General features: G+C 41.0%; 2 protein-coding genes across 3 annotated transcripts in view; one reads left to right on the forward strand and one right to left on the reverse strand.

Annotated features, from left to right (window-relative positions):
- Positions 1-13,009: 13,009 nt before the first annotated feature.
- Positions 13,010-20,986, reverse strand: CEP19 (centrosomal protein 19). 2 transcript variants are annotated; one of them, XM_017650603.3, is made up of 3 exons: positions 20,462-20,986; positions 18,081-18,221; positions 13,010-17,458 (listed from the first exon to the last, which is right to left on the reverse strand). In XM_017650603.3, exons 1-3 carry the CDS (start codon positions 20,484-20,486, stop codon positions 17,097-17,099), a joined length of 528 nt encoding a protein of 175 aa, XP_017506092.1. In that variant the 5' UTR covers positions 20,487-20,986; the 3' UTR covers positions 13,010-17,096. The 2 variants fall into 2 exon arrangements, with proteins under 2 accessions (XP_017506092.1, XP_017506093.1); XM_017650604.3 differs by having other exon boundaries at positions 18,081-18,244.
- PIGX (phosphatidylinositol glycan anchor biosynthesis class X) overlaps positions 20,670-22,049 on the forward strand; it is a 47,748-nt gene continuing 46,368 nt past the window's right edge. Inside the window, exons 1-2 of the mRNA XM_073230472.1 lie at positions 20,670-20,716; positions 20,901-21,184. Of these exons, the coding sequence (XP_073086573.1) occupies positions 20,670-20,716; positions 20,901-21,184 (331 nt within the window). The remainder of the gene's footprint in view (positions 20,717-20,900; positions 21,185-22,049) is intronic.

Genomic DNA, 22,049 nt, shown 5'->3' on the forward strand with positions numbered 1-22,049 from the left:
AGGTTGGGGCATCTCTTTGCCCAGTGGCCTTCTTGGCCACACTGGAAGCAGGGTCTCGGAGGCTCACAAGCTCCGGATCTGTCTTTGGTGTGATGAGACCCCTGTCCTGCCAGCTGCAGGGCCACTGCGAAGGCTCAGGTTTGGGACACTGTCTTCCTCTCATGTTCTTCAACACGGGTATTAAAGACTTTGAAGGCCATGGTTACCAGGTCATGGAGTGGAGTTTGGGGTCCCTCTTCTGCCTTTTTAACTTATGTCTTATGTAACTAATACTTGTTCTGGTGAAATGTAGTTCTTTACTAGTTTAGGAGTAATAAAATAGTGACTATAAATGACAAAAGACTTACAAATGACAATGGTTAAAGATCTGATGAGAGCTTACTGTAAGACAGTTGACATAAGGAAATTTGGATATTTCTTTAACACAAAACATTCCGGAACAAAGTTTAGCATTATTCTCTTTGACAGTGCTTTCTAGGTAATTAAGCAGGTAATTTTATATCAGATAAATAAGCCAAACCGGCTAAATACTTGCCCTAATGAGAAAAAGAACTAAATTAGCTAAACACTTTCTCTAATGAGAAAAAATTCTTCTGACATGTTCTAGGGGCCCTCTGGAAAATATCAGAGTTAACTAGAGGTAAAAACACCTTTTTGAATGTGATTTTGGGAAGCTGTTAAAGTTTTTTTAAAGACATTTGTCTAAATAGAATCATAAGTTACTATGAAACAATAGTTGTCTATTTAACTAGAATGACAACAAAAGATTTCAAAGGCAAATACAGAAGGTTACACAGTTATTAGCAAAGCTTAGCTTTTAGTTTTTTCATATTAAGATATCATTATCTTAAATATTCAGACAACTCATTGAGACTTTAAGCATGAGAAACTGTTTTGATTAAACAATTAGAGAACTCTTTGCAATCTTTTAACATTAAGAGCAGACTAACAGTTAAGAAAACTTTCTTTTTAACTGGAAACAAAATTCTAATTTTGCTGTGCTGTGTACTTGATACTGAGACTCATTTGCTTTAAATTTTTGTAGCATGACTATATTAAATTCTTCTACAAGATTTTTACAACTTTCCTTTTACATTCAGTGTTCTCCCTCTTAAATAAATAGCTGTACTTTAGAACAATTACCTTATTTTACCCCCAACAAAACAAATCTCCATTCTTTATACTTTCTCTTACTAAAACACACATCTTTTTAGCAAGTAGAGATGTTTTCTTCTTTAAATAGCTTTAATTAAACCTCAAAACCATTAGGAACTTTAATTTTCAGTGAACACTGAGAAGTGGGCTATTGTAAACCATTGCACTAGCATTGTTTAGATTAACAAATTCATGAACACACTTTATAATTCCTGACACCATGTGCTTTACAGCATAATGTCTAAGCACAAAATATGTCTACTTAACTTAGCAAAACGTTAAGATTCTAGGTCACTACAAAAATTTTCAGGCTGCAGGCAGGCACACACACTGCAATACACAATCACTAAGACGTTCACTTGCTACACCTAGCTCTCCCAGTCCCAACAACCACGCCAGACCACTTACAAGATGGTGGGTGTGGGGAGGGATGTAGGGTCGGGAGAGAAAAGAGGCAGGTCTGTGCTGGGAGGAGTCTTGTCTGTGGCTTCTGGAACTGGAGGGTGGGAGGAGCGTGTTCAGGTGGAGGGGAAGAGGGCGCTGAAGGTGGAAGGAGAGGGGGAGGGGGTGGTGCAGCCACCGGAAGAGGAGAGGAGCAGGAAGACAGCATGGTTGAGAATGTAGGACTTTAAGATGGCAGCGACATGGGGGAGGATAAAGAACTTAAAGCTGGTGGCGAAGAGGGGTGGCGGTAGTGAGCTGAGAGAGGTGGGAGACCAAGGTTCTCTGGCAAATCTGAAAAGGAAAAAGAACTGGGCAGAGTAAGAGGCTGACAATCCTTAACTGGAGATCGGGCCAGGAGAACTTGAGTCATTGAACACTTAACATAAAGGTCTGGGCAGGCACGCAAAGTCCAAAAAGCCTGCACATATGGGATTTCACCCCACTCTCTGTTCCGGTGGCAATAATTAGTCAAGTCAGTGAGGAGGCTAAAATTGAAAGTTCCCTCAGGGGGCCAGCGAGACTAGTTGTCCAAGGGATACTGAGGCCAGGCATGAGAGCAAAGGAAGACCAGCTTCTGTTTGTGAACTTCCCAGGACAAATATAGAGTAGGCAGATTAGAAATGAGACACCGCAGTGGGGTCTGAGCCTCTGCTTTCAAGGGCTGGTTCCCCATGTCTGTGTCACCCTCCCAACTAATCCCGCTGAGAGGAGCGCCCAGTATCCCAAGCGCACCAAGTCAGAGGAGATGGCCTGGGAGCCCGGGTGAGGGACGTCTCCCCCACCACAGGGCCAGGGGAGGGTATCCCGGATGCCCGCAGTGGATGGTCCAGATGCCCAGGGGCCGGATGCCCCAGCCTGGACATGGCTACAATTTTGGATGGACCAGGTGAAATGGAGTTAGTAAGGAAACAGACTGGGGGAAACTGAGGGACTCACTGGAAAATAGTCTACATAGCGGAGAGCAGGCTGAGATCCTGGGTCAGGGAAGGAGGGGGCAGGGCTGCCAATGGCCGGTTGGGGCCCCACGCTCATGCCCCTTCCCAGGTTTTTTTTGGCACCAAATGTAAGATAAATTCTAACCGAAATAAGCAGGCGACAAGAGGCAACAAAGGGCCAGGCAGTTTATTTGAGTGCAATCCCGGGTGAGGTTCACCAGTCTGCACTGGGACAGGCTGGAGAAGTCACGCTCAGCAGGGCAGGCAATGAGTTTTTAAAGAAGGTAGGGGGAGGCAGAGCTTAGATTTACAGCAGTGCGAGGATTGGCACATTTTTCAGGTTGGGAGGGAGCAGCAGCCGGGAACTTTGGCACATCATCAGTGTCCCATGTGCTCACCCCTCCCTCTGGTGCCTCCAACTTTACACTTTCAACACTAAACTATTGCTCCTCCAGACTCTTTAATTTCACAAGACTTCATAACTTTTTTGATTTTATGGATTTCTTTCTCAATCTGTCTTGGCCCAGAAAGTTCAGATGGTGCTACCACCAGGACTTGCTGAACTTCTGAGATCTTCTAACCCAGCATTTCCCTTCTTTGACTCAATTGCGTTACCTGCTTTCTCCCAATCTCAACTGTCACATCTTGCCGACCTGTTGCCCTCTGGTGCCACCCTTTCTAGTACTTTTCATGGCTCAGCTCCTCCCAGTTGACTCAGCTTCCTCCTGCCTCCACAGGCCTCCATCCAGCCCTAGATTCCAAGGTACACTGCTTTTTCCTACCCTGTGCCGGTTGCCTGGCCTTCCTCAATCCCTTAAGCTTTGCTCTATCCACTGTATCAATCTCCTTCCAAAGGTCTCCAGGCATATCCTTAAAAGACAGAGGGTCCATACTGGGTCTGTAAATCTAAAAGTCTTGCTCCTTTGATAACAGGAGTTTTTTGGTTGCAGAAACAGAGAAAGATCAATTTAAGCTGGCCTAAAAAATGGGGAATCTTATTATTTCATATAACAAAATGCCCAAAGGTAGGGCAGGCTCTATGTGCAGTATGCCAAGGCTCTGGCTCCATCTTTCTCTGATTCTCTTTGTTCTGCGTTCATTAATGGTTAGCATCATCCTCAGCTGACCACAAAATGACTGCAGTATTTCCAGGTGTCATATTCAGATACAACCATGTCCAGAAAAATGGAATGGACTCTTCTTTAACTAATAGGACTTTTCTTCAACACCCTTTTCACAAGTCTTTGTAGATCCCCCCTCACATCTTATTGGCTACAGCTGGGTTCTAAACCATAGACAACAAACTGGGACCACTGGGATTTATTGAGACCAAGCAGGATTTGCCTCTGAATCTGAGACTTATGTGGGAGGAGGAATTATACCTGAACAAACAATATTGGACCTCTGCAGGCACTGAAGAAGGGGAAAAGGATGTGGGTAGGTAATCAACATCGGCTATAGTGTGAAAGTGAGCCATTGAAATAAGTACTTCAGAGCCATAAAAGCTAAAATTTTTTAACTTGAAGGTTGATTGTTAATTCAGCCACACTATTATTGTAAACTTGACCACAGGAAGTTCTTTTGTTGTTTGTCTTTAAGAGAGATGAGGTAAGGATGGGGAGATCATTTTTCATTTGTTAACTCCTAGACTGTAGATCTTCATTTGACCCCACAACCAGTCTACTTTCTCCATCTACATTGAACACATATAACCTAACCCTTCCACCTGAACAAAGGTCATTCCGCTCATCTCTCATTTTCGCTCTAACTCCTCACTCTTTCCTAGCTCCTCCTCAATCTCTCACTATAATCATATGGCTCTACCTCTTCATTAAGACGACTGAAATCATAAACTTCAACCTGCCATTGGCATCATAATGGCCAATATTAGTTTTTCTCTCTTGTTCTTCCTGATCCTTTAAAGCCATCCCTTTCAGGCATCTTGGGGAGCTTCCACACAGGAAATACTCAAAAAGTGTTTATTGAATGAATGCATTTATTCCATGCCTTCTCCAATATTTTTCAATCTCCATGTCTATGTATGTTCAAAGAGGTTTTACACATTTATTTGACCCCTCTTGTTCATTCTGAGAATGCTCTGAGGACATTGATTCTATTGTTTGCTCTTTTTTTAACAGCTTAATTAAGGTGTAATTTATATACCTCTCTCTCTCTTTATATATATGTATATATAGACACCATAGAAGTCACCTGACTTTAAGTGCACAAATCAGTGATATTTAGTGAATACACAGAATTTGCGAACATAACACAATCTAGTTTTTAAGTGTTTCCATCACCCCCAAAATCTCTCTCATGTCCATTTGCAGTCAACTCCCATTCCTTGGCCCTCCCCCAGACAACTACTAATCAGCTCTCTCTCTATACAGAGTTACCTTTTTTAGCTATTTCTTATCAATGGATCACATGATTTGTAGTCTTTTGTGTCTGGCTTCTTTCACTTCACATAATGTTTCATTGCTGAATAATACTTTATTGTATGCATGCTACACATTTTGTTTCTCCACTCACCAATTGATGGATATTTGGAGTGTTTCCATTTTAGGCTAATTTGAATACTGCTTTTATGAACATTCAACTAAAATTCTTTGGGTAGACGTATGTTTTCATGTCCTTTGCATAGATTCCTAGAGGTGGAATTGCTGGTTAATATAGTATGTTAATGTGTAAGTTTTTAAGAAATTATCAAACTGTTTTCCAAGATGGCTGTATCATTTTACATTCCGACCAGCAATGTATAAGGGTTTCATTTTCTCCACATCCTCACTAACACTTACTACCTGTCATATTTATTATTATTATAGACATTCCAGTGGGTGCAAAGAAGTATTTCATTGTAGTTTTAATTTGCATTACCCTAATGGCTGATGATGTGATCATCTTTTCATGTGCTCATTAATTATCTGCTTATCTTTGGTGAAATGTCTATGGAAAACTTCTGCTCATTTTTAAATTGGATTCCTTCTCTTATTATTATTGAATTGTAAGAGTCGTTTTCTTCCATTAAATTTGTATTTTAATAAACATTTTAATATAGTTCTACTGGCCAACATGTCAAATTATGGGTGTGGTTTTCATGCTCTGAGTAAACATAATGTTAATATTTTGATAATTATTTTTCTCTGAGAAACTATTAAAAGGTTTTTAATGTCTTGAATGATATTTTAATTCCAATTCTGCCTCAATGGAAAGGCAAATACAGTCCTTACCACTCTCTATAATTAAATAAAATGCAGAATACAATGTTCTTTAGGAATTGAAGCTTGAAGCAGTAATTTAAAATAACAATTGGTAATTAAGGTGACAAACAGTGCAGACAAGCAGACTTACTATTTTCTTATGCACTTTTTTTGTTTGTAGTCAGCATGATCTCATGCTTGTAAATATATATTTTTTGGTATCATTAATCTACAATTACATGAAGAACATTATGTTTACTAGGCTCGCCCCTTCACCAAGTCCCCCCCACATACCGCTTCACAGTCACTGTCCATCAGCGTAGTAAGATGCTGTAATATCAATACTTGTCTTCTCTGTGTTGCAGAGCCCGCCCTGTACCACCCCCACACTATACATGCTAATTGGAATGCCGCTTACTTTTTCCCACCCTTATCCATCCCTTCCCACCCATCCTCCCCAGTCCCTTTCCCTTTGGTAACTGTTAGTACATTTGTGGGTTCTGTGATTCTGCTGCTGTTTGGTTCCTTCTGTTTTTCTTTGTTCTTATACTCCACATATAAATGAAATTGTTTGCTACTTGTCTTTCTCCTCCTGGCTTATTTCACTGAGCAAAATACCCTCTAGCCTCCATCCATGTTGTTGCAAATGGTAGGATGTTTTCTTCTTATGGCTGAATAATATTCCATTGTGTATATGTACCACTTCTTCTTTATCCACTCATCTATTGATGGACATTTAGGTTGCTTCCATTTTTGGCTATTGTAAATAGTGCTGCGATAAACAGGGGTGCATCTGCCTTTTTCAAACTGGGCTGCTACATTCTTCGGGTAAATTCCTAGAAGTGGAATTCCTGGGTCAAATGGTATTTCTACTTTGGGCATTTTGAGGAACCTCCATAATGCTTTCCACAATGGCTGAACTAATTTACATTCCCAGCAGCAGTGTAGGAGGGTTCCCCTTTCTCCACAACCTCGCCAACATTTGTTGTTGTTTGTCTTTTTGATGATGGTGATCCTTACTGGTGTGAGGTGATATCTCATTGTGGTTTTAATTTGCATTTTTCTGATGACAAGCGATGTGTAGCATCTTTTCATGTGTCTGTTGGCCATCTGAATTTCTTCTTTGGAGAACTGTCTTTTCAGCTCCTCTGCCCATTTTTTAATTGGATTATTTGCTTTTTGTTTGTTGAGGTATGTGAGCTCTTTATATATTTTGGATATCAACCCTTTATCGGATCTGTCATTTATGAATATACTCTCCCATACTGTAGATACCTTTTTGTTCTATTGATGGTGTCCTTCGCTGTACACAAGCTTTTCAGCTTGATATAGTCCCACTTGTTCATTTTTGCTTTTGTTTCCCTTGCCTGGGGAGATATGTTCATGAAGAAGTCACTCATGCTTATGTCTAAGAGATTTTTGCCTAAGCTTTTTTCTAAGAGTTTTATGGTTTCATGACTTAATTCAGGTCTTTGATCCATTTTGAATTTACTTTTGTGTATGGGGTTAGACAGTGATCCAGTTTCATTTTCTTACATGTAGCTGTCCAGTTTTGCCAGCACCATCTGTTGAAGAGGCTGTCATTTCCCCATTGTATGTCCATGCTCCTTTATTGTATATTAATTGACCATAGATGTTTGGAGTGTCTATTCTGTTCCATTGGTCTGTGGTTGTTCTGTTCTTGTGCCAGTACCAGATTGTCTTGATTACTGTGGCTTTGAAGTAGAGCTTGAAGTTGGGGAGCGAGATCCCCCCCCCACTTTATTCTTCCTTCTCAGGATTGCTTTGGCTATTTGGGGTCTTTGGTGGTTCCATATGAATTTTTGAACTATTTGTTCCAGTTCATTGAAGAATGCCATTGGTAATTTGATAGGGATTGCATAGAATCTGTATATTACTTTGGGCAGGATGGCCATTTTGATGATATTAATTCTTCCTAGCCAGGAGTATGGGATGAGTTTCCATCTGTTAGCGTCCTCTTTAATTTCTCTTAAGAGTATCTTGTAGTTTTCAGGGTATAGGTCTTTCACTTCCTTGGTTAGGTTTATTTCTAGGTATTTTATTATTTTTGATGCTATTGTGAATGGAATTGTTTTCCTGATTTCTCTTTCTATTAGTTCATTGTTAGTGTATAGGAAAGCCACAGATTTCTATGTGTTAATTTTGTATCCTGCAACTTTGCTGTATTCTGATATCAGTTCTGGTAGTATTGGAGTGGAGTCCTTAAGGTTTTTTATGTACAATATCATGTCATCTGAAAATAGTGACAATTTAACTTCTTCTTTACCAATCTGGATACCTTGTATTTCTTTGTTTTGTCTAACTGCCATGGCTAGGACTTCCAGTACTATGTTGAATAACAGTGGGGAGAGTGGGCATCCCTGACCCTTTCCCGATCTCAGAGGAAAAGCTTTCAGCCTCTCGCTGTTCACTATGATGTTAGCTGTGGGTTTATCATATATGGCCTTTGTTATGTTGAGGTACTTGCCCTCTATACCCATTTTGTTGAGAGTTTTTACAATGAATGGATGTTGAATTTTGTCGAATGCTTTTTCAGCATCTATGGAGATGATCATGTGGGTCTTGTCCTTCTTTTTGTTGATGTGGTGGATAATGTTGATGGATTTTCGAATGATGTACCATCCTTGCATCCCTGGGATGAATCCCACTTGGTCATGGTGTATGATCCTTTGATGTATTTTTGAATTCAGTTTGCTAATATTTTGTTGAGTATTTTTGCATCTACATTCATCAGGGATATTGGTCTGTAGTTTTCTTTTTTGGTGGGGTCTTTGCCTGGTTTTGGTATTAGGGTGATGTTGGCTTCATAAAATGAGATTGGGAGTATTCCCGCCTCTTCTATTTTTTGGAAAACTTTAAAGGAGAATGGGTATTATGTCTTCTCTGTATGTCTGATAAAATTCTGAGGTAAATCCATCAGAGCAAAAAAATCCATTTTGCTCTGGTGTAGTTTTTTGATTGCCGCTTCAATTTCGTTGCTGGTAATTGGTCTGTTTAGATATTCTGTTTCTTTCTGGGTCAATCTTGGAAGGTTGTATTTGTCTAGGAAGTTGTCCATTTCTCCTAGGTTTTCCAGCTTGTTAGCATATAGGTTTTCATAGTATTCTCTAATAATTCTTTGTATTTCTGTGTGGTCCATCGTGATTTTTCCTTTCTCGTTTCTGATTCTGTTGATGTGTGTTGACTCTCTTTTTGTCTTAATAATTCTGGCTAGGTTCTTATCTATTATGTTTATTTTCTCAAGGAACCGGCTCTTGCTTTCATTGATGTTTTTCTATTGTTTTATTCTTCTTAATTTTATTTATTTCTTCTCTGATCTTTATTATGTTCCTCCTTCTGCTGGCCTTATGCCTCATTTGTTGTTCTTTTTCCAATTTCGATAATTGTGACATTAGAGTATTCATTTGGGATTGTTCTTCCTTCTTTAAATATGCCTGGATTGCTATATACTTTCCTCTTCAGACTGCTTTCGCTGCATCCCACAGAAATTGGGGCATTGTGTTGTTGTCATTTGTTTTCATATATTGGTGGATCTCCATTTTAATTCGGTAGTTGATCCATTGATTATTTAGCAGCATGTGGTTAAGCCTTCATGTGTTTGTGAGCCTTTCTGCTTTCTTTGTACAATTTATTTCTAATTTTATACCTTTGTGGTCTGAAAAGTTGGTTGGTAGAATTTCAATCTTTTGCAATTTACTGAGGCTCTTTTTGTGCCCTAGTATGTGGTCTATTCTGGAGAGTGTTCCATGTGCACTTGAGAAGAATGTGTATCTTGTTGCTTTTGGATGTAGAGTTTATAGATGTCTATTAGGTCTTATCTGTTCTAGTGTGTTGTTCAGTTCTTCTGTGTCCTTACTTATTTTCTGTCTGGTGGATCTGTCCTTTGGAGTGAGTGGTGTGTTAAAGTCTCCTAAAATGAATGCATTGCATTCTGTTTCCTCCTTTAATTCTGTTAGTATTTGTTTCACGTGTATTGGTGGTCCTGTATTGTGTGCATATATGTTTATAATGGTTATATCCTCTTGTTGGACTGAGCCCTTTATCATTATGTAATGTCCTTCTTTATCTCTTGTTACTTTCTTTGTTTTGAAGTCTATTTTATCTGATACTGATATTGCTACCCCTGCTTTTTTCTCCCTGTTGTTTGTATGAAATATCTTTTTCCATCCCTTGCCTTTTAATCTGTGCATGTCTTTGGGTTTGAGGTGCGTCTCTTGTAAGCAGCATATAGATTGGTCTTGTTTTTGGATCCATTCTATTACTCTGTGTCTTTTGATTGGTGTATTCAGTCCATTTATATTTAGGGTGATTATTGAAAGATATGCACTTATTGCCATTGCAGGTTTTAGATTCATGGTTACCAAAGGTTCAAGCTTAGCTTCTTTACTACCTTACTGTGTAACTTAACTCATTTACTTAACTATTATGAACACAGTCTGATGATTATTTCTCTCCCTTCTTATTCCTTCTCTGTTCTTCATATGTTGGGTGTTTTGTTCTGTGCTCTTTTTAGAAGTGCTCCCATCTAGAGCAGTCCCTCTAAAATAGCCTGTAGAGGTGGTCTGTGGGAGGCAAATTCCATCAACTTTTGCTTGTCTGGGAATTGTTTAATCCCTCCATCATATTTAAATGATAATCGTGCTGGATGTAGTTTCCTTGGTTCAAGGCCCTTCTGTTTCATTGCATTAAATATATCATGCCATTCTCTTCTGGCCTGTAAGGTTTCTGTTGAGGAGTCTGATGATAGCCTGATGGGTTTTCCTTTCTAGGTGACCTTTTTTCTCTCTCTGGCTCCCTTTAATACTCTGTCTGTGTCTTTGATCTTTGCCATTTTAGTTATTATGTGTCTTGGTGTTGTCCTCTTTGGGTCCCTTTTGTTGGGATTTCTGTGTGCTTCCATAGTCTGATCAACTATTTCCTCCCCCAGTTTGGGGAAGTTTTCAGCAATTATTTCTTCAAAGACTCTTTCTATCCCTTTTTATCTCTCTTCTTCTTCTGGTACCCCTATAATGCAGATATTGTTCCTTTTGGATTGGTCACAGAGTTCTCAATATTGTTTCATTCCTGGAGATCCTTTTATCTCTGTCTGCGTCAGCTTCTATGTGTTCCTGTTCTCTGGTTTCTATTCCTTCAATGGCCTCTTGCATCTTATCCATTCTGCTTATAAATCCTTCCAGAGATTGTTTCATTTCTGTAATCTCCCTCCGGACATCATCCCTTAGCTTCTGTATATTTCTCTGCAGCTCTCTCAGCATGTTTATGATTTTTATTTTGAATTCTTTTTCAGGGAGACTGGCTAGGTCTGTCTCTACAGATCCCCTCTCAGGGGTTGTCTGGACTATTTTGAACTGGACTACATTTTTCTGCCTTTTCATGGTGATAGCCGCCGCTGTAGGCAGGTGGCGGGTGTGTCAGCTGGGAGAAGAAAGTCCTTTCCTGCTTGCTGGATGCCTTGCCCTTCTCTGCTGCCTGTGTCAGTTACCTGCACTCCTGGAGCAGCCACCAGGTTAATCCCCTAAACTGCTATGGGCAGGGTCTCCGTCAGAGCAGTGCAGAGCCCTGCGAGGAGTGGCAGGCATGCCGGGTGCGTTTCCTCGTGAAAGCGGCTCCCCTGCCGGGCAGCTGTGTGCCAAGAGCGCCTTTTGGGTCTGGCCTGGGAGGCTGTGCATCGGGCTTTGATTCTGGTTGGCTGCTGGGAGCACGGCTGCTCCTGGGCTGCTCCTCCACCACCGCTGCCAGCTCCTGAGGGCCGCTTCCGGGCCCCTTTGGTGCTGCCTCTGCCGGCGCGCGTGGGCTGCACTTGGGCCCCTCTGGCACTGCTGCAGGTGCGCATGGGCTTTTCCTGTGCCCATTTGGTGTCACCACTGCCGGCACTCACGAGCCACTCCCAGGCCACTTGGTCACCGCTGCTGCGGGCTTGCGCCGGCCTCTCCTGGGCCCCTCTGGTGCCGTGGCCGCCAGCACATGCAGGCCACTCCTGGGCAGCTCGGTCGCTGCTGCAGCGGGCTCGCACGGGCTGATCTCCGTCCCCTCTGGTGCCCCCGGCATGCACAGGCCACTCCTGGTCCCCTCTGGTGCCGCCCCCAGTGTGCGCTGCCACTCTCCCACTACTGGGCCAGGGTGTCAGGGTCCACGCCAGTTGGGGGAATGACTGGCAGGTTGCTTATTGCTGTGAGGGGCTTCAGAGCTGTGCTGCCACCCAGGGAGTTAGGGTGCCTAAAGTTCCCCGGGATTCCCAGCTGCTGGCTAAGTGTGCCGGGACTTCATCCAGCTGTGGGGTCCCTGTCTCTTTAAGACTTGCAAAAAGCACTTGCTTTTCTTTTGTCTCAGGGATGCTGGTTGTGGGGACCTGCTCGCAGGTTTTGCTTTTCCCTTTCTCTAATATCCAGCACCCCGTGCACCTTGTGTCTGCACTCTGGGAGCGGATTTCTAGAGCTGGTTGTTTAGCATTCCTGGGCTCACTCCCTCCCTTTTCCAAGTCCTCTCTTCCCGCTGGGTTCCAGGGTGGGGGGGGATTTGGGTCCCACCGGGCCACGGCTTGTGTTTTACCCCCTTCATGTGATGTTGAGTTCTCACAGATGTAGATGCATCGTGGCTACTGTACTGTATCCACTGGTGTCCCTTTTAGGAATAGTTGTACTTATTGTATTTTCATAAATACATGTTTTTGGGAGGAGATATCCACTGAACTACTCATGCTGCCATCTTGGCTCTGCCAAGAGTCTTTTATATATGCTGGGTATAAGTCCTTTTTCAGATATATGGTCTACAGATATATTCTCTGTCTCTGGATTGTCTTTTTATGTTTTCAATGTTATCTTTGGAGTAAAACATTTTTAAATTTTAATAAATACAATATATCAATTTTTTGTTTTAATGTTCCTGCTCTTAGTTCTTAGCTCTTAGATCTTCACCTAAGACCTCTTTGCCTAACCCAAGTGTTATGGACTGAATGTTTATGTCCTTCCAATATTCATGTTGAAATTCTACCCCTCAATATGATGGTATTTGGAGGTTGTGGTCCCACCTTTGCAGGTGGGGAGGTAATGAGGATTAGATGAAGTTGTAAGGGTGAAACTTCTTTGAGTGGGATTAGTGCTTTAGGAGTAAGGAGAGAGGTTGCTTGCTGTGCTCTGCATTCCACCATGAGACGATCCTATAAGAAGTTCATGATCTGCAACCTGGAAAAGAGTTCTCACCAAAAACCGACCAGGCTGCATCCACCTTGGACTTTCAGTCTCCAAAGCTGTGAGAAATAAATTTCTGTTATTTATAAGCCACCCAATTGACAGTATTTTGTTTTAGCATTCCAAGCTAAGACACCAAGGTCATAAAGATTTTCTCTTTATTTTCTTCTAAATAGTTTTACCCATAGTTTTAGCTTTTCATTTAGGCCTAAGATTGTTTCCTTTTTAATATCCTGCAGTTTCAATCCTAATCACTCCCCTCAAGCTTCATTTGTAAATATTGAGAGATCCAGTTGCCAAATCCAATGGCCTATCCTTAATTTTCATCCACCACTCTTGTCAAAATATTAGACAGGTGAATAATAATTGCAAAACTGCAAGGCAGACAGATCTGGTGAACCTCTTATCAGATTATGTTTAAAGTGACCACTTGACACAAGGGGTGCTTGTTACATACTCACTTAATCTGAAAACAGAAAAGAATTTTTAAGTCAATTCTTGAACTGACCCAGGGTCCCAGGGTTACAATCTTTGATTAAGAGTACAGTAGAGTAAGAAGTTCTAACTGATTTGCATTTCCAGGCTCACATATGAACAAACTTACCCCTCAATGAACCAGAGATTTTTTCTTTTTTTTCTGAGGCTATTATAAATATCAATTTGTATTTGGGTTTTTAGCAGTTAAACATAGTCAACCATTGGTTTTGGCAAAGTGTATTTACAGTTCAATTAGCTTATTTTATTAATAGCTGAGTATAAAATGACGTGTAGTTGAGTCTTTTTTTTAATTGACAGATAGTTGATATACAATATTATATTGGTTTCAGGTATACAACACAGTTGAGCCAGAGATTTTTAGGGATCTAACAGACTAAGAATACCTCAGGGCCAAACTGAACTTCCAGGGTGGCTCTCATAGTATTGAGCTTGATAGGCTGAGCAAGCAGCTCTAGAACCAGAGTATAGCAGGATCTGCTCTTAAAGGGTGGATGAATGGGGTAGGGAGGGTTAGATTTATTTAACAACTAAATGAGCTAAAATTTGCATAGGTAAAGAAAAACAAGGCAAGGTCAAGTGTTTTCCTGTTTTAAGACAGCAGGGTTCTATGCTAGTTTACAGACTGCAGAGAATGAGCCAGGAGGGCATGAAGCTGAAACGAGAAAGACAGAAATGGAGAGAGAGAAAATAATTGATGAAGTAAGGTCACAAGAGATGATGGGATCCAGAGCACTCTAGAGAAGCCAGTTTCTGGGCAACATGGGAAATGAGAGAAGGTGAGGGGAGAATTTTCCCATTTCACTTTTACACTCATATTTGCCTACATTTTGAAAACGATGAATATTGAATACATATTAATTTTTTTAATGAAAAAATATAAAAGAGTCCAGCAGAAGAATTAGCTCCAGACAAAAAAAAACCCCACAACTGCTCAGCTCACATGATCTCCTCCATCTGCTCTAGTTTCAGTCAGTACCTACCTCTACCTCATTTTGACTAATTTTGTTGCTTTCAGTAAACTATGTTAACATCTCAGAGGCAAAAGTTATGATCCATTTTCTATCTTTCTATAACTCTTAATTTAGTGAACACATGAGATTTGCTCAATAAAGATCAAAAAAGCATGAACTGGGAAGTGTGCTGCAGATGACATTAACAATCAAAAGAATTATTTGGACACACACGGAAACGTAGGATATGATAAAGGATGCATTTCAAATCAATGAGAAAAAATGGGCAATTCAACTGATAACAGTGTTGGGACACCTGAATGAGCATCTGGAAAAAAGCTGGATTTGTATCTCACATGTTATACCAAAATAAATTCCTGTATAGAAACAACCATGGGATTAAAAGAAAAATCTTGGATGAATGCCTCTCTATATATGACACAAAATGCAGAACCATAGAGAAAAATATTAACCAATTAGACTTGAACAAATCTGCCTAGAAAAAAACATCATGAACAAAATAAAAAACAAATGACAAAGTAGAAATACCTACAACTCATATCTTGACCAAAGATTATTGTCCTAAGGAAATTAATACAAATCAGTAAGAAAAAACTACTCAATAGAAAAATGAGCAAAAGATTTAAGTTATTTCATTAAAAATGGATCTTGGATGTATTAAGACAGTCTCACTCATAATAAAAGAAATGCAAATTCAAACTATGAGATACCACTTTAAGTGATAAAGTTGGCAAAGATCAATGCATTTGCTAACATTCTCTGTTGATGAGCATGTGGGGGAAAACAGGTATTCACGTACTGCTGATAGTGTAAGTTGGTACGACCTTCATTGTAAGTGCTATGCATTGGTAAAATACACTCCAGCCTCATGTCTGTCATTTCTCTCTTGCTTAAACTGAATTAGCCATGGCTCAAAAGATCCTTTTTCTTCCTCAAATATGCCAAACACACTCCAGCCCCAAGGACCTATGTATTTACATTTCTCCACTACCCCTGAAATGCACATCAACTTCTTACCTCCTTAGGCCTTTGCTCAAATGTCATCTCTTCAGGCCTTCCCTGATCACCCAATTGAAAACAGTGGCTCCCCGTTTCCATCATTCTTTTTACCTTGCTTTTAATTCCGAGCATTCATCAATGACATTAGTCTATGTATTTACTTTTATTGTCTCTCCTCTCCCACTAAGCTGGAAACCTTTTAAAGGCAAGGACTTTGTTGTGTATACTGCTGCATCCCCACCCTCTAGAATAGTACAGGCTCAGCATGTAGTAGGTACTTATTAAGTACATACACTAAATGAATAAATGAATTAATGAACCCCTTTGGAAGACAACTTAGTAGTATCTATTAAAATTCATTATGCCCATCCCAGGAACTCCCATCTAGGCATTATTTATAGACTTCACACATGAGAAGCAGAATGTACAAGATTATTTGCTGTGGCATTGTTTGTAACAGTAAAAGCAGAAAACAACCTAAACTCAGCTCTCAGAAGAAAACATCTACATCTACACAATGGAATACTACGTAGATACTGAAAACTCTCCAATTCTGAAAACTCTATTGCTACCTTTGGCAAATATATATATATGACCCATGGCCATCTTAAATCCCTGGTAATATCACTGTAAGAATGAATCCTTTAAGGGGGCTTTTACTGGTAAAGAGAGTTGGGATGGACAGGCACAAAGAGTGAATGATTTTTACAGTTTTATTTGAGTATTAATTTGCTTGCAGCAAACATAAGATTTCTACAAATTGAATAATATTCTAATTAAAAAAGATATATCTGTATACACATAACCTTGGTCAATAAAGATCCCTTTGTACATCCAAACTCAATAGGCCTATACTGGCAGTATCTAGTGTTCACTTATTATGGGTAGATTTCCCAATTGACAAACAAACCTCTTATTTATGAGAAGAGGTTCAGGGTTTCAGAATGTCTTCAGCAGATATTTCCTGATACCAAAGGGGCAGAACTCCCCTGCTGTCTATCAAAGGGCACCCACTTGCTGCTGCAGTAAACTCTTCCATTCCAGAGTTAAATACACATAAAACAGAGTTAAATACATATGAAGACATAAGGCATACAGGACAAACCCTTAGGAACCATACATGTCCTCCAATCTTATCACACTATACTTTCCTTACTGTTCCTCAAAGAAAATCTTCTAATTCCTATCTCTTTACCACCAACCCTCACCCATCCACCCTTTTTTTTCTCCCAGTTTCTCTCATTTGGAATTGATTTAAGTTTCTATCCAAATACTACCATTTCAAGGGGCCAGGCAAAGTCCCATCTTGCCACTAAAGGACAAAATCTTCCCTATTTAACCTACAGTAATATAGGCTCTGACCCTCTTTAGCCTTTATCAAGCATCTGGCTGTCATCTCTTTGCTGCCTAGTACTGTTAATTAGCTTTTCACAAGTTTCTGACTTACCTTCCAATTAGATTGTAAGCTCCTTCAGGGCAGATTCCTATATTCTGCTTTTCCTGTGTTCCTTATGCACCTACACAGTAGATGCTCTACATGTCCTGGGTTTTTAAAGTAACACAGTCAATCCAAATATGACCAAAAGGGTACATTTAGTGTTCTTTACAGGTATTTTCTAGAACCAACCTACATCCTTTGTGTAAACATGTATTTTTTGCTAGCCCAGTAGTTTTGAGTTTTTGGTATCAGAACTCATCAGCTGACTCTGTGTCCCAGCCACAGGACTGCAGTTGTTCATCCTGTGGGAACTCAACTTCAATGTCATAAACAAAATTTGGATCATCCTTCTTCTTCTGATTTTTCTCAAAAAGTTCATCCATGATGCTCTTCCTTTTGGCAAGTTCCTTGTCATCTAGTTTATTCAGGTCCTCCTCAGGATCAATAGTTGCTTTCCCTTGAATTTGTTCCATTGTTTCTGCCAAACTCTGTCCCTGCAAGTAACCTCGTAATAAATTGAACAACCTCTCTAGCTGCCTCAGAGGTACCTGTTCCAGGTAACTCTTATGTCGTGGATTATTCTTTAACTGTTCGGCAGCTCTGTTGCAATCTAGGAGAGAGGAACAAAACTATATGCTACAAACAATATATATATCACAAACTACTGATGCACCACTAACTACTGAAAGCTTCATCTGCCATCACAGCAAAGTAGCTAAGTGGCTGTTTTGGAATGAAGTATTTTGCAGAACCATTCCATTATATCAAGCTTTGTGTGTGGTGTGGAAAGGAGGGATATTTATTTTATTTCCTTCACTTGAAATCATTTTAAGGAAATGTTGAACACTTTGAACTGGAGAAAATGTCTGAAGAAAAAAAGTATTATTATAGCTTTAGATATTAGTACTGGTACTGAGAATATCAAGACTGCAAATAAAAACACATTTGTGAGGAGAAAGAAAATTAGTATTACTGAAAATGACATCTCATTTAACCCACTACAAATCTGAAAGGGTTGGATTATTGACTTCCTTTTACATAATAGTAAACTGAAGCTCCTGAGAGTTAGTAATTTAGTCAGGGTCACACATCTGCCCTGCTAGAGGCATGATTTGAATATAGGTCTGTTCAATTCTGAAGGCCATGTCACTCCATTACATGAGACTCAAATCATTCTTATTAAGTGATTTAGAAAATATTTAAGACAGGAGACAAGATAAAGCATGAGGTACCTGAAAACTTTGAAAAGTTTCGGACGGGCATGATGCGCAGGCGACTTTTCTCCTTCACTTCATTATCATAGATTAAGATAATAGCTGGAGGCTGGAACCTAATTCCACATTTCTTGGCAGTGCACATCATTTTCACATATGCTTCAGGGTAAATCAGAGGAAATCTGATGAAAATATGTTAGTCACATAATGACTTCCTGCTAAAGGGGAAAAAAAATTAAGTGTTGGCTAAATCCTACTGCCTCCTCTCTTCCTCCCCAGCAGATCTGGCTCTAGTCCAGTTCTGGAGCTGCATGCTCAGCCTACGAAACTCAGTATTTTGAGAGCTACCCTGAGAGTACAGTTTGGCCCTGGGTTACTCTTATTCTGCTGGACCCCTAAAAATCTCTGGTTCCATGACAGGATTAAGTTTGTTCAGATATGAGCCTGGAAATGCAAATCAGTGTACTGTACTCTTAACCAAAGGTTTTCTATATATGTATAAGCCCCTGAATCAGCCCAAGAATTGGCTTATAGGATCTTCTTTATTTACCAATTAAAGTATGTATAAGCACTCTTTATATCAAGGTACTAAGAGTTTTTTTTAATCTTAAACATCATGTCCTAACAGGTTCACCAGACCAGATCTGTCACCTTTGTGCATTTTATTTTTTGGTAATTGCTTATTTAATCATTTACTTTCCTTTCTTTTCTATATGCTCCATGAAGGCAGGGAATATATCCATTGTTCACCAAAATTCCAGCACAATACCTGGAATGCAGTAGGCATTCTGAATTAAACATACTTGTTTAATTCAGTGTATTAATATTAAGAGAGCTCCTGTATATCCTCTGAGTGTTTATAGTATAGAAGTGTGATCAAAATGGCAGATCTGATACAGAATCTGCTTCTATATATACAAGGCAATAAAGTTTATGTGGCTTTTATTTAAGGTTATTTGTCTCACTATATATTTTTTTCAGTTATAAGAAACACAGCTATTTTGCAGGTTAATAATTTCTATTCCTTCTTCTCTTCCCTGCCCCCAATGCCAAAATACACTTAATTTTAGGGACTGCTTTAAGTACAACTATGATATTCTCAGGAAGATTTCTAAATGTCAAGGAACCTAGAGGTAAAACAGGGTAGGGTGATGCTATCTTCATAAACTCAGTTCTGTTTGAGAATCACTATAGGAACATAGTTATTCCACATACATGCTCATTGTAGAAAAATGGGGTTATGGGTGAAAGGGGCAGGAGGAAATATAATCAATCACCCTTTCAGTCTTTCTTCTAGGCATACAGTTTTATTTTTTAAACTATAGTATGTTTTTTATAATATATGTACTATTTCTACCTTGTAAATAACCTATGTGACTTTGCCATTAAATGTTTTATGAAAATGCAATTTTTATGGCTGCCAAGTATTTGTCCTATGGATATACCAAAATCTATATTATTCACCCCTTACTATCAGATGTGAGAATTTTTACTCTTAGGAAATCAACTGCAATTGATATTTAAGGTACTTTTTTTTACTTAGTTTCCTTTCTCAAAAAAAAATTAAACCTTTATTTTTACTAAAGTAATGTTTATATCGTTTAAAATGTAAAATAATTCTATGAGGCTTGTAACAAAAAACTGTTATCTTCTGCCCTTTGCCTTTCCATAGGAAACCAGTTTCAATTCTTTTAAGTGTCCCTGCTGAACTTTATTTCCATGTTTCTTAATAGCATGATTATAATGCTATTTTAAGTTTTAGATAGTATCTTCTGACATCTTTCCTCTGCGAGACGTTCCTCTTAGAGCCCTCGGTTTGCTCCAATCTGGACTGGATATACTCTGGAGGCCTACTTACAGATTCAATTTAATTCATTAAGACAGATGACACATTTACCTAACTCTCTTCCTAGACACTAATGCTTTTCTCCTCAGTGATCAGTGACTGCCACAATCCTGCCAGGCATCCCCCACAGCAGCTAAAAATGTACAGATTTTGCCAACAGATTGTGGATAAAACTGCAGTTATTTCCGAAATCTCTCACCTGCCCTTAGTGCATCTCCACACCTGTAGGTGTTTCCAAGGGGTGGAGAAAAGCAGCCATCTCCATATCAACGGGTAATTATCTAGTGATAATTAGGGCATATCTAGACGGGAGAGTATGGGTGGAGTGTCCCTTTATTGCAGCGGGGTGCGTGCGAGAGGTAGTGGCGGGCGGAAGTGGATGACTGCTTGTAAGCAATAGAGGGGTTTCTCCCCCTTTATTTCTCCCTTTGACTTATCTCGGATTCAAAGGTATTTCGCCCCGGGCTGCGAAAATATTTTCCCCCGGAGTTACACAGGTAGACGATTCTCTACGTTTTCACGTCCCCACTCATGCAAAGGCTGACTTTCTTACCCTTAGAGAAGTACAGAAAGTGCATCTTCTCCAGCAGGCCAACGTCTAAAACCGCCGTTAGGGGGTCTTTTACACCCAATTGCAGTGCGCGCAGAAGCACCTGAGGCCGAGGCCAAGCGGAGGCTGGCGCTGCAGGAAGAGGCGACAGCCACAGCCCTGCATACGTGACTGTGGGGTGAACTCCCTGGCTGGAGGTCCGAATCCGCAAATGCTTGGAAGTGGAAGCAAAGATCCGAGCTCCGCTAGCCGGCTCTGGTAACCCGTAAGGGGACCTGAAAACGGCTGTGGAAGCGAAGAGCACTTCCCACGGCGACAGCCCGAGCGTACGTCACGGCGCTTGCGCGGCTTCTAGCCCCGCCCCCGACCGGGACGGCGAAGGGCGGAGTGGCGAGAGGAGCGAGCTAGGGGACTGGGACCGTCGCCTCTCGTGACTCCGGAGCTTTCGACAATCACAGCTGCTAGGAGCCGGAACGGCTGGACCGCGGGCGAGCCTTCCGTTCCGGTTACTAACTGTGGTAGCACGCTCTAGGAGCGGCGTGAGGCCGTGTGCAGCCTCTTCCGTCCGCGTTTCGTTCCCGCGCGCTCTTCTCAGGCGCGCGTTCTTTAGCGTCCTGGCTGCCCGGGCCGTGGCCGTCCGGGCGGTGGCCTGGCTGCTCCTCTGGGAGGTGTCTGTGCTCACGCTAACGCCGTCCGCGGCCTTCACCGCCACCCCCACCAACGCGGGTAATGGGTGGGGCGGGGCTGCGGGAGAGGGTGGGGCTTGAGGGCCCCTAGGCCGGGTGCGGTCCGGACTCCAGGGTCCCCTCGGCTCCTCGTTTTGGAGTGGTACTTCACCGGGCGATCCTAGAACTATAGGGTGAGCTAGGGGAGGTTAACAACAAAGGCCACGTTCCTCTTCCTCTCCTCCTCCCCGTCCGGTTGCTCTCTACCCGCTCCTGGGTCTCTGGAGATGGGGCTTTGACGTTTAGAGGTGGGACTGGCTGCGCTATTACTAAAATACTCTAAAGGAACTAGAGCGGTGAAGCGTTTTGGTATGCTCTTGGGCTGCATAAAGCTTCTGACTACCACTGGGCCAACAAAGCCTCAGGGCCATGTAAAGTGTGAGAATCCCAATCCCGAATACAGAGACTTAAGGGACATGGGAAGGGGAGGACGACTAGTTTTGTTTTACAGACAGTTTTGATAATAAACTGGATGGCCTGGAGTTTATGACTCGGAGCTGGGTAAGCAAGTTGTTTTTTGGGCCCAAGTGCTGTGCTAGTTGCTGTTGTCCAGCCCTGAGCTGAACACGGCCCCAACCCGCGTAGAACTTGTAGTGTAGTGGAGGAGACAAATACGTGCAGTAATTACAATAAAGCTATAACATTTGATAAGGAAGGGAAAGTCAGTACAAATCAGGTGAGTTTCTCCATCTGTAAAATGAAGATATTAAACTAGTATCTATCAATCATTGCAGTTTTGCTTTTGTGGGTTTACATATTAGGTTACCAAGTTTTAAGAAAGGATTATGAGGCCAAAAAGAATTTTTAAGTAACTGGACTAGGTGATCTCTAAAGACTCCTCTGGCACTAGCATTCTGTGATTCAAA

Source organism: Manis javanica, chromosome 3 (assembly GCF_040802235.1).
Source record: "Manis javanica isolate MJ-LG chromosome 3, MJ_LKY, whole genome shotgun sequence".
Lineage (NCBI taxonomy): Eukaryota > Metazoa > Chordata > Mammalia > Pholidota > Manidae > Manis > Manis javanica.

What these genes read in the sequence shown, in the direction of transcription:
- CEP19 (XM_017650603.3), bottom strand. Translation starts at nt 20,486, where the DNA reads ATGCACTTTCTGTACTTCTCTAAGG. An exon ending in CTTTCTGTACTTCTCTAAGG is followed by an intron (nt 18,222 to 20,461) that starts GTAAGAAAGTCA and finishes TTTACCCTGAAG; the next exon opens with CATATGTGAAAATGATGTGC. An exon ending in AAACTTTTCAAAGTTTTCAG is followed by an intron (nt 17,459 to 18,080) that starts GTACCTCATGCT and finishes CCTCTCTCCTAG; the next exon opens with ATTGCAACAGAGCTGCCGAA.